This window comes from Plectropomus leopardus, chromosome 21 (assembly GCF_008729295.1).
Source record: "Plectropomus leopardus isolate mb chromosome 21, YSFRI_Pleo_2.0, whole genome shotgun sequence".
NCBI lineage: Eukaryota > Metazoa > Chordata > Actinopteri > Perciformes > Serranidae > Plectropomus > Plectropomus leopardus.
In genome coordinates this window covers 8,362,649-8,375,635 of record NC_056483.1, presented here as the reverse complement: position 1 = coordinate 8,375,635, position 12,987 = coordinate 8,362,649, and the positions used below count along the sequence as shown (strand labels likewise).

The 12,987-nt window shown below is 40.5% G+C and overlaps 1 protein-coding gene across 1 annotated transcript; it reads left to right on the top strand.

Moving 5' to 3' along the window:
• The first annotated feature begins 5,042 nt into the window (after nt 1-5,042).
• en2a (engrailed homeobox 2a) lies at nt 5,043-8,152 on the top strand. Its single transcript, XM_042510762.1, is given in 3 exon segments — nt 5,043-5,753; nt 7,695-7,817; nt 7,820-8,152. Coding segments are annotated over 3 exon segments (804 nt in total). The 5' UTR covers nt 5,043-5,266; the 3' UTR covers nt 8,014-8,152.
• Nucleotides 8,153-12,987: the final 4,835 nt, after the last annotated feature.

Here is a 12,987-nt window from a genome sequence, read left to right as displayed (position 1 = left end):
TAAAGCGATAGTAGGCGGAGGTTCGTATATAACGCTGCAAAAATATCTATATTTTGACAAAAATGGCCAAAAAATGTAAACTTCATGAAATAATTATGTTTGTTTTTAATCCAAATCTACGTTTACTACATTAATTTTGTGTCATCTGCACGTTTCTTATATTCAACACACCACATGTTCTGGGAAATGTCCTGCACAACAAACAGGCTTTGGAAACATGTGGAACTCCCTCACCAAATCCTACACTCTATTTTAGATTTATTTTATTCCAAACTGCTTTGACTTTTTGCAGTGTAGACTATACGCAATTAGGCCCGCTTCTAATCTTCTCTAATTCGGCTGCCATGCTCTTGGCTGACCCGAGATGAAAAAAAAAACAGGGGCCAGCGAGCTTCCAGGGCCCACAAAAGCACAACAAAAAAAATCATACAGGATCATCAAATAGGAGAGACTTGCTTTCAGGTTTTGAAAGGCACAGGAAGCTGGAGGATTTGGTCCCGACCCCTGCATGGTGACAGAGCTGATATCTTTTCGAGACCCCCATTCATCTGGAGGGAGGGATGGTGGCCGGGAGAGGGAGGGAGGGAGTGGGGGTGTTGCTGGGATGGAGGGGGCTCAGGGTGCATCTGCAGAGGTCCCACCACCCTCTGATCTGTGAGCTGGCACACATCACGGCGTCCATTCACAAATCCTCCTTCTGCGCGTCACCTTTTGTAGTACTCCATAGTACTGAGCGCTGGTGACGTGTAAGACAATCCTACCAAGGAAAATACAGAGGAAAAAAAATAGGTTATAGGAACTCAAGGACAGGGCACATGCGCACAATGCATGCGATTTATTATAGTAGTAGGAGGGGTGTGTATATATGTGTGAGCGTGAAGAGGAGGAGGAGGAGGAGGGAGTGGGGGTATGGAGCTATAAGTGAATATGAAATAGACCCAGTTGCTGGATTTATAGGCTGCATAGAAACAAAATAGGCTTCCAGCCTTGATTTTTTTTAAATGAAATTAAAAACATGGTATATTAACCCTTTAATGCAAACAGATTCCCCAGTGCTTTTTGAAACAAACCAAGGAGAGGAAAACTGAAGCATTCACTTATTTAGCAGAACCTGACAGACATGACATGTGCGATAATCAATATTTCCTGCTTCCCTGAACAAGAACAGAATATATTCATGATAAATAATAATTGTATCCAACCTATGCTTTAAGCATAAGGCAGTTTACACTTTTAAAATAGTTAAAGATAAAATAAACTAATCAGCACGGTGCATTGTATGTTAGCAAATTACAAATAATAGGAATCTAACAAAGATTTGACTCGGGCCTGCTGGCGGCTATTTGCACGTTACGAGACACACTGCTCTGGAGCAAATGATAACAGATAACGCGTAAATATGAAATATTTGTGTTCAACATGTGAAAGGATGGCAAAGCAGGCTTCGATTGTTACACACATTTGAGATAATCAGAAATTAGTTGATAATAGTCACCCTTTTTATGCATATCTACCTTTAACTGCAGATGCAGGTTTTAAAGTCACCTTAGATCAAATCTACACACGCCTATAATAAGGCGACTGAGGCCCTTTTTTAAGCACATGCATGCACTTTTAAACGCCAGTATTACAGACTAATAGGGGTAGTTTTTGATCATGTTACAAGCAAGAAAAATAAAGTATTATTATGGGTTCATATATCAATTCCACTGCGTCTGCACAAGCTAATATACAGATTTAAAATAAAATAAAAAACAAACAACAACAGCTTCCCTTTAAAATGCGCTTTCCCCAATGCATTATTCAATATTTTGAGACAAAAACAAACCAAATCCAAAGACTAAATATGAAGGGGCTTCACTTTCTAAAGCAAACTAATAGCCGATGAAGAGCAAGACAATAAAACTCCAAAGCAAGCATGGTGCCAAAAAACAACCACACACAATGCTAATAAAACTGACTCACTTCATATAAGTCGATGCCTGACTTTACTTGGGAATGAAAAACTTAAAAACAATATTTTTATATGCAAATCATTTGGATGCTACAGCACAATATTAACCCTTTATCAACCAGAACAAGCTGTCCTACAATGTGTTTTCATCCGCAAGCAGTAAACGTGCAGCATACAGTCTGACTTATATGTCAAACTACGGAAGCAGAAAGCGATCATGAGAGATTTTCGGCTAAAACAGGACACATTTTACCTCCACACAGCAAAACAAGTCAGTCAAAAACTCAACAGACAATAGTAAATCAAAAGCCCACAACAGTGGGATTACGTGCTTGTACGGTATACACTGCAAAAAAATACACATAGTCTAGTTTTGAGTATTAAAAGCTTGTTTTGATGCTAAAATCTGCAGTGGAGGGAGAAGATTTGTGTTTCACCTATTTTGGAGCATTTTTTTGAGAAGGTGTCCTGTGTGTAAAATCCCGATCCGCTGCCATCAATTCGTTTTTTGTTTTAAAACGTGGCTTCAAAATGGAAACAAGTGTAATATATGTCACTTTTTGAGGAAAAATAAGATTCTAATGCTAATTGGAGGCCTGTTTGGGGTGTTAAAATGTGTATTTTTTGCAGTGCGCACGGGCCTTTATTATAATTCAGAGCTTGAAATGGTGTCATTTCCTCCAGACATCCCTGTTTTGCTGTGAGGTTAGAGGCCAAGCCCAGGCGGTAGCGGCCTGTCTGTGCCTCCATTGTCTGCTGCTTATTTAGCGCTCAACATTAATCTGCGCTTCCCCTCACAAGTGAGAAACAATCGCAGCATGAGAGTGGCCTGTCTAATTACATCTTTCACTCCCAACTTTCACTCCAGCAGCCGACGTGAGAGCTTGGAAGGGCCCTTTGTGATGGGGGCCGTGTGAGATGGTGCTCAGGTAGATTTTAGGATATGAATCTTTAAAATGCAGCAATATCTGAATGCTAGAATTAACTTGTAATAGACAAACACCATCCAAAGATCAGCCTAAAGCATGTGATGTGGTATTTTGTGAATCTGTGCGTAAAGGAGTTGCCTACGCGTTTGAACGCAAACCCTAGACGAATATTTTCGGTAATAGGACTTCACTATAATTGCTTTGCAAATTGCACAAAGCCTGTGTTTAACAAGTGAAAAGTCAAGGATAGAATGTTTCCCGCAGGACAATACCAGCCTTGGTTTAAATTACAAAGTCCAGCGTGTCTCTAATGCACATTTAAACAATAGTTTTGAGCAGCAGGTTACTGTAACAACATTCACAGCACCCAAAAGTGCATATTTTTTTAAAGCAAACGTCACCAAAACTCAAATAAATGTGAATAACATTATGTTGCATAGTGTTCGCCCTGTGCTCATTTTAGATATTTGGATCCAAGTTGCTCCCCCAAAAAACTAGAGTAACACACAATGGATGCTTGTTATAATAAAAAAGAAAGCAGCTCTCTGACTTCCTAACTGAATTGTTCAAAGGCTCCTCACTCAGTCTCAGTCTTGCTGCTCCTCTGGTCCTCCTCGGTGCCCCCTTTTCCTTTTTATGCACAGCCCCGGTTCAAACGCCAGCGAAGAACCGGCTGCGCCATCCCTGCAGCCCGGTGGTGTCCTGGGAGGAGAAACAGAAAACTTAGCGCTGGTCAGCAAAGTTACTCAAAGTTTTGTCTTTGGCGCGACTCAGTATCCTGAGCACCGTGCACAAAACAGTTTGTTTGCATCACTGATTTCTTTTAAAGGGATATGGACCCAGTTCTTGGTCGACCGCAGCGTCACGACAGGCGAACATGAGAACATCAAAAATACTTAACACACATCTCTGCGCGTTTTGAAATGAGACAGGGGGAACTCTTTGGCTGTCACGTTTCAGTTTTGATGCGTTTTGTTGCCAATTATGACTCGACTGAAAGCAGCACGTCACATTAGGCACATCCTACCAATAAAGTAGTTAAATTCCATGATAAATCCCAAAAATGTGTTCCTGCTATGGCTTAAAGGAAGATGAATGCTTTCAGATTAATTTAAAATGTTTAAAAAATACAGTTACTCCACCCTCAGCTCGAAACGTGGGCATATAGATATGCAGCTACTCTGTTTTTGCGCATTTAACCTTGGCCCGGACAAGCTGACTTTAAGAAACTCTGAGTCCAACTGACCTCACAGGTACTATCATAACATATAATGCAGATATCGTATAGTGTTATTGGGAATAATAGTGCTTTCTGCGTTGTCTATAAAGGTGTTTTTTCAGATCATGTTGCCTCAAAGATTTGCATGCATGGCTCCCCAAATACATCCACATTAGGCCATTTTACTCTCTATAGAAGGATTTTTGTCTCATTTGCTTTCAAATTAGCAGATTTTTTAGCTGTTAATATGTTCATTTTAAGCTCTGTTGAGTTGTAGGTGTCTTAAAGTGTCTAAAATTAAACTTATTTACGTCTAAGATGCGTTAAAGTGCATCAAAATGTAGTATAAATGCACTATTTCTCGTTTTATCGGGAATCCCTCCCTGCCCTGCAAGCAAGGAACCCCGGGGGTCCCCACAACCCACTTTGACAGCCGACGCTTCAATCTCCCATTGTTTTAATAAACACAAACAATGTGATGCACATCGTGTTTTCTCCTGCAAACTAAAAGTCCAAAAAATTAAGTTACAGATTCATAAACACACATGAATTATTGGGAGTATCTGGGAGCATGCACTGGATTTAAATTAGGCTTCTCCCTCCGTCAGTCCAGGACTCTTTCCCTTTACTAAGGCGAGGATGGGCGTTTGTGGACTGCTCTGGAGTCTGCGTCACGTGGCCTGGTTTCTGCCATCCTATTGGTCCAAGGCACGTGTCTGGGAGGACGGTGGGAAAACGTCACTCGGGGGGCTCGTATTGAAAATAAGAACAAAACTCCAGAGTGAGAGTATTAGAGCATCAGTTTAGGAGCCTCTTTATTTACCCTTAGTTTAGTTTAGGTGTAGGCATTACCGAGCACACTGAAATCGGATAACACTAAATTGGATGGTGCGCAAATGGCACATGTTTTAGCTCTGCGTTATCAGTCGTAACCCGAGATTGAGGGAATATATGTCAAAAAGTATGCTTTTCTCAGAGGACACTACCGCAAGGCTTTGCATGGTGTCCAAGGCACTCACTAATATTTGAGTTTTATTTTTTTATTTATTTCACGCGTGCAGTTTTTTGCAGTTTAATTTCTCAGAAGTTTTTTTTGCGAATTTTATTGCAGCGTTGAGAGCGATAAAGGGGTTAAAGAGAGTAAAGCGGGGAAAGTGAATCAGTATGGAAGAAAATGATCACGGCAACAGAGACGTGGTGGAGCGGCAGGAGTCGGCGGATGAATCAAATAGAGCCATCCTTCCCCTGTTACAGGCGCCGGGGAACCTGCAGATCCCTCACCGGGTCACCAATTTCTTCATCGATAACATCCTGCGGCCGGATTTCGGACGGAAAAAGGACGGGAGCGCAAACCGAGAAGAGAACAGCGTGGCATCGCGGGAGAGCCACAACAGCCCCGACGCCCCTCAGACCGAGCCGGTGGGGAACACGGTGCCGGCGGAGGGGACCTCCACTCCACACACGGTTACCGGGACCAAGAAGCCCGCTATAGCCGCCGAGGAGCCCCTGAAACCCCGCGGGGAGAGCGGAGACCAGTGCCTAAGCTCAGACTCAGACAGTTCCCAAGCCAGCTCAAACCCATCCCAGCCTCAGCCCATGCTGTGGCCAGCCTGGGTCTACTGCACCAGATACTCGGACAGGCCTTCTTCAGGTTGGTGGCACCGTGCATGCGTTTTTCTCTACACCGGATTCTCGGTAACCTGAAATACCCCGTAACACTGACCCCGGATGCCTTGACCGACTTCTCCCGAGTAGAGTAGCGAAGCGTGCTGAGTAGCGCAAGCTGAGATTTTTCCAAACATAAATCAATTTTGATTTTAAAAAATATATATATATTTAATGCAAAAATCCCGACGTTGACTATCTGCACGAACAGCATGCCTTTGCACAATGTAGGCAAAAAATAGGCTATGCGTAAAACGAAATAAAAATGTGGCTTTTCGGTGAGAGTGGGTCTATTGGAAATGCAAACGAGAAACAAAAATATTTCATTTATACAGTAAAACTTGAGTGAATCTGCATATTTTAATCTCTCACTAAAATACATCAAAACATTTTTAAAAAGACATTTTTACCTTTTACGCGCAGATTTTTTTTTCTGCAATAAAATGTCGAATTCAGGCAGTTCTCGTATATTTCCTCGCGTTATGAATATGCTAATACTGGGGTCCTACATGTAGTAAACATCAGCGCATTGGCAGGCTGCATGCACAAAATCTGCAGGTCTGAAAAATAATAATTGGTGTAGCTGTTTTGCTTTGTAGAAGCGTGGGGCGATTTGTGTTTGGGATGAATTAAATATGCATCTGATTTCATAATGGACGCTCCCATAGTTGATAGTTGTGAGTTTTTTTTTAAATTCTTATCTTTAATTAAAAGAAAACACAAGCTGCAGCTCGACAGGTTGCAGTAAAGTTTACATCAGGTGTATTTTTCTTAGAGTCTATGAAAAGTGGAGTACAACTTGTTCTCATGCATTATGTAACGCTGTATGGAGAGTGGCGTAGGCGACTACTACGAGTTGTAGAGCTGCACAGTTTTTATATGGGCTGCTTGAAAAAAAAGACAGACACACACACACACACACACACACACACACACACACACACACACACACAGTGAGAAGCTGATTCATCAGTATAAAGGTTCGGCCTGTGTTTCTGTGCTTTTCATTAATGTTTTTCACACTGTTTGGAGGAGGGAACCAAACACTAAGCGCAAAGCTGCACTAAATAGGCCTCTGTCCAGATGGAAAATTAACGTGTGTGCTGCTCAAATTCTGTTCACGTTTGCCCATTGAGGAGCTCCTCGAGAGGCCCACAAAAAACAAAAAATGCAAAGTAGCTGCATTGAACTGTATCCTGTATTTCAAAACAGTGGCTGAGTGTCAGTGATGTTTTTCCAAGGGTTGTCCTATTGGTTAATAATTCCTTATTACTACAGACAGTGTCAGTGTGATGTGTATGTGTGTATGTGTGTGTGTGTGTGTGTGTGTGTGTGTGTGTGTGTGTGTGTACATGCACGTATATGTGTGTAAGCGAGGAAGAGGCATAGAAACAGGGAGGGAGGGGAGGTTTTGATTCTTGGATGGGTTTTTTTTCAGTGGACGTGTCAACATTTTACAATCAGTTCTGCTCATTTTTTATAAGTTTGCAGAAAGGTTTAAAGAAACAAATAGTTCTGTGATTTAAAAAACAAACAAAAGGCCAACATAAAGCTTCTTAAGAAAGTCACTCAATGACAATAGATGGCCAAAGAAACAGTTTACTTATTTCTAAATTTTGGAGACCTAAAATAAGTAAAAGAAATGTATAAAGTACACTTTAGATACACGTGTATGAACCATTATACATTTTAAAGTAGTAGAATATTATTCTAGTTTACAATGATTGAGTATTGTAACGGGAAACATTAAAATTAAATATATATATATATATACATTTTAATTTCTAAAGTTGTAATTAAGCCGTTTGCCTGATTATTGTCCACGTTTTTATTCTTTACCCATATTCATGACCAATTTTCGATACTGACAAACCAATATATGTGTGTCTGTGTCCCTCCCACACCCCCATGTCCCCCGACACCACAGGGCCAAGATCTCGCAAACCAAAGAAGAAAACGACCAGCAAAGAGGACAAGCGACCACGGACGGCCTTCACAGCAGAGCAGCTGCAAAGACTAAAATCGGAGTTTCAGACAAATCGGTATCTGACCGGCAGAGGCGGCAGAACCTGGCGCAGGAGCTGGGCCTGAACGAGTCCCAGATCAAGATCTGGTTTCAGAACAAGAGGGCCAAAATCAAGAAGGCCACCGGCGCTAAAAACTCTCTAGCCTTGCACCTGATGGCACAAGGACTGTACAATCACGCCACAGTCTCGTCGAAAGACGAAAAATCAGACAGCGATTGATTTCCAGAGCAGCAGCCTCCTGACGAAAAAGAACCTATAGTAATCTGATAGATTTTTATAGAGATATCACCGCAAAACTACAGGAATATTTAAAGATACCACAGCAGATAAAAGTTCTATTACTATCACTATAATGCTGACCCACTATACACTACAGGATTTTTTTTTTGAAAAAAAAAAAAAAGCTCATTGGACTGCTCAGAGTCCCTACAGGATTATTTATAGGTCTCTATAGGTTCCTATAGGAGTATTATTTTTCGTTATATAGGAGGTTTTGTCAAGCCTACAATGCAATAATTTCATCGAATAAAGGGCCAGTGTATAGAGTATACCAGCATAAATTGATTAAAAAAATAAGAGAGATATTTCTGCAATATCACGTCTATAAAAGATGTTGTATAAAGGTATGTTTTCATTGTTTGTCGCCCCCCCCCCCCCTTACCCGCATCCCCCCCCAAAGGAGGTACAAAAGCTTACACCCACCATTTTTTCTATAGGCTATCCATGATTGCCATCATTTTACACTGAACTAACTGGCACTTGACGTTTCGATCTGTCAGTGAAAGTGAACAAACTGAAGTCCAAAGAATATTTTTCTGCTGCATCCAGGCTACTGTGAATTTAAATAAATGCTAACACGAGTTTTATTTCCATGCTTGTCGATTTTCTTGGTTGTTTTAATGTAAAAACGGACAGAGGAAATGTGTTATTGTTGGGGTTTTTTGAGTGTCAGTTGCAGAGCTAATTGGGCAGACAATGAATTTTGATACGTTTTTTAAAAAGAAAAATAAAACCACAAGAACAGTTTATTATCATAAGTGACTGAGAGAGGTAGCGCATTTTTTTCTAACACGCCACATAACTAAAAAGTTAGGCCTCGCTTATATGCATGTGGTCGTCTCATGGCCTTTAAACAAACATGTGCGTATTTCCTTCGTTGTACCAATGCATCAGTGCAGCTATTATAGTTTTTAACTAGCAATATAAATCATTTTTTGTAGCTAACTGAATTGAAGGCTATAATGCTGCCTATAAAGTCACAGAACAACTCTGTAGCATAAAGACAATGATGACAACCATTCTGCGCACTCTTGAGTATAGACTATTAAAGCAGGTTATTGGATGTTCTTGTTAAATCTTTCTCTATATACAGTTTTATTACATATCCATTTATCATAAAAGAAGGCAAATCCGTCAGTGACTGTATTACAAATGTTGGAAATCTCTTATCGTTGTTGAAAGGACTTCATATGTGTATTTATATAGATTATATTGAGAAAAAAAAATCTATCCAATGACCAGTGTTGCTTTAGAGTAGATATCTGAGGTGTTTACACTGCTTGTTTATCTTGCAATAACTTCTTTTTGTTTTCCTTTTTTGTGAATGAAAATAGTTTATGGGGCCTTTGCATGAAAGCTGCAATTTGTTGTACTTGGGCAAATAACTGTGTTTATAAACTTTGGTCTTTATCAACGGGGAGTATGATCGAGCTAAGTTTTAGACTGTATCCATACCAAATTGTGGACTTTTTGCCTTTTCAAAGTGTTTTTGTTGTGTATCTGCAAAAAGTGTGTGTGAATTAAAATCCACCAAACAGAAACACACTTTGCCTTAAAGTTCAAGTGTGAACTTTTTATGAAACAGAACTGTGCCGAAATCAGAGAAGCAGTATTACTTCAAATGCAGACTATTCAAGTTTAATGCCTTTATGAAAAACTGCTGGTACGACATTATGAATTTACTCATCAGCGTATATCTATCTATATATGAACATGTTTAAATAAAATTACAACACAGAGTTGTAGAATACAATGCTATTTTTTATTTTATGTTGGGAGTATTCTTTGGTATAAATGTACATAATTTGTATCATGTATTAATTGTGTAATTAACTGCCTCCTGAAAACTGCAAAAGAAGAGTAAATAAACCTTGAAGATTATACACAAGCAAGTCTCTGGCATGTTTATGTGATATCTATTGTCATTAAAACAGGAAAAAAAAAACAAAAACTGGAGCCTGGCTGAAGCTGCAAATGTGACCTTAAATCAATGCCGAGCTTCTGCAGGCATTAAAATCTAGAAAAACAAATGCATTTCTAGCTAGAAAAGAGAAATATATATATAAAAAAGTTTAAATAAATCCTGCCAGATGTCAAAAATCCACAAATGCAATCACAAACATTATTAATTTGCATAGCATGACAATCCTTTCCATGCAAACACCCACTCATTCTAGGGGCGGTTCTGGATCACATTCATGGAGGATCAAATTCATGGATCCTGAGATTAAAACATTTGCGAAAGCATCCAAACATTATGCAAGGGAAAGCCTTGAACAATTCCCAGGCATGTTTCCTCAACAATGCCTTATCTGCATTTCCATACTTGCACCGCTAGTCTTTGAACGCCATGTCTAACGGCCAGTGACTAGCATTAGAGCGGATAGGGCTGCTCCCAGCACTGTCTCTGTGACGGTCAGTCTTCCTCGCCGCTTTTGAAAAGAGCCTGTGCTTCTATCACAAGGCAGAAATGGGAGTCGAAAGGAGAGAGTGAGGAGAGAGGGGAGGGAGGTGGAGAGAGGGAGAGAAAGAGAGAGAGACACACTGGAGAGAGGGAGAGAGAGCAATGAAGGTCAAAGCCTGTCATGGCTGCAGGTGGCTGGTTTCCCCCCCTCCCGTCCCTCAGTAACCCATTCTCCACACACAGCTTTCTCACTCACTAACTCATACTCTCTCCCTCCCTCACACACACATCTTACTATCACTTGCTTTTATTTTATTCTTGCCTGGCACGCACACATCCACTTCATTCATTTCTCTTCCTCCGCATATGCACATGTTGTTTTGGGCCTTCATTCAACGCATCAATAGGAACCTTCATCAAAAATATTCACCGGTGGAGAAGCTCGCTGAAGTTCAGATAGGGACACCAATGCATGAACAATAGCTGGAGCTGTACGGGTGCATGGGCACATTCTCTTGGAACAAATGTTTTTTTTTGTTTTTTTTTTTTACTGGAGAATGATTTATCTCATCACTAAAAGTGAGATTCAGGTGCAAGTGACCAGATGTGGTCCTTGTTTGGGCCTCTGACTGCTCAAACTTAACCGAAAAGCTTGCATTGCTTGGAAAATGTAATATATGACAGTAAAAGTCATCAGTGATCTGGGTAAATGGTGCTGAGAAATAAACATCTTTTCTGGAACAGGATGGAGTAGTTTTGAAAAACGCCTAGAATAAAAATGATTTTCTGATGACAATTTCCCAAAGTTCTCATGCTGTAAAAATGGAAGTGAGCATCAGGAAAGTATCAATGTCTACCTCTAAACACAAAAGGGCCCCATCCTGCTATGACCTCTCCTACCATCCTCCCCCTCCCCTACTGTGTCATTTACCCACTTTCTAAATGCTTCCTACGGCCAGAGTGGAATCTGCTCAGAGGTGCCTAGGCTTTGTGGCGGAAACATAATTAAAGTGGTGAAAGATGTAAAAGGTGAAGAATGGGGATGACATCAGGCCAATTTCACACTTGGCACTCGAATGGCTAGGTCCAAGCCAGGACTCTTGCCTCGCAACACAGATCAAAGCCCACTGTCACCGCACCAGTGCAGGAAAAAAAGAGGCAAAAGGACACCTAACTATGCTAATCCCCAGGACGAATATATTTTAATCTTGTTAGAATACAAGTTAATGCCGTGGCTCAGTGACTGAACTTTCTGGCAAGAATGAGAGGTGGACAGAATTACTTTTACCTTTTCTACATGAGGTGCCTCTGTCTGGCACCGGATAAACAGCCAGAGTCTGAACAAACTTTCTTTTGGGCAAACTCAGCACATTATCAAGCCGCGTACTGTACAGGCGGCAGATAGCAGTCACAAGCCAGTGAAAAGGCGAGCAACAGTTTTCATTAAGAACAACGATGGAGGAGAAAAAACTCCAGTGGCTGTGTCAGTGACCCCGTCTGAATCCCCACTAGGGCACCTAACATGCAAAGGAAATGAGTATTTTGTGGACCGGTTTGTCCCCTCTCACATTGAGCCCTCCGTTCTCAAAAGCACCTTGGTAACCCTTGATCTCTCATGTATGGAAGTCAGGGCACTGGGGCCTGCAGAAGTTGACTAGGCAGACAATAGCAAGCGGATGCTTTCTGCAAAAGTCACACCCAGGCAACTCTCATTTCACACACCCTGTTTGAGCGACCCTTGAAAAGAGATGCAAGACTTTTTCAATAAAGATTCTTTTTGTTCGCTTAACAGAATTCGGGAAAAACAAGTCTCCATGTGCCTTTTTCCCATGTAGCGACCATATCTGGGTTTCTTTAGTGGATGTTTCCTGCTTAGAGGAACGAATTGCAACGTGGAACCTTTAGCATTAAATGTCACAAAGTTGTTTGTACCATAGTTTGACCAGCAGTACTTCTGGTCTACGCTGACTGAATCACAGATGTGTCACAAAAAAGATTTTTTGGAAGTGGGGGTCTACAAAATGTAGAAACAAGATCACATTATAGGATACATTTCTTCATTAAAAGCTGAAATTAAAGAGCATTTGCACATTGAAAAAATGTGCAAATGTTGATGCAGGTTACATCAATTGTTTCACAAACACTGACTGTTTCATTGACTGCATTCAAAAATGACCTTTACTTCAGCTTTGGTCAAATGAACTGCTGTTACACTTGTAACTCTGCTATAACAGATCCCAACAAGCACTTCTAAAACTGTAAACTAACACTAACTTTCATTATATATGGATATTCTGCCGTTTTCGCAAGTGGAGGCAGATATTCCTCACGAAACAAAACAATAATAACTTAAACATGTGAAATGTCAACAGATTGTAATTGTTTTTTATGTAAACATAATAAAGGCTGCAACAAATTATTATTTTCATTACAGACTTGTTTGTTTACATGTATGATTAGTCGACTGATGATTCATTGTTCAGTCTATCAAATCAGAAAAAATACCAAAA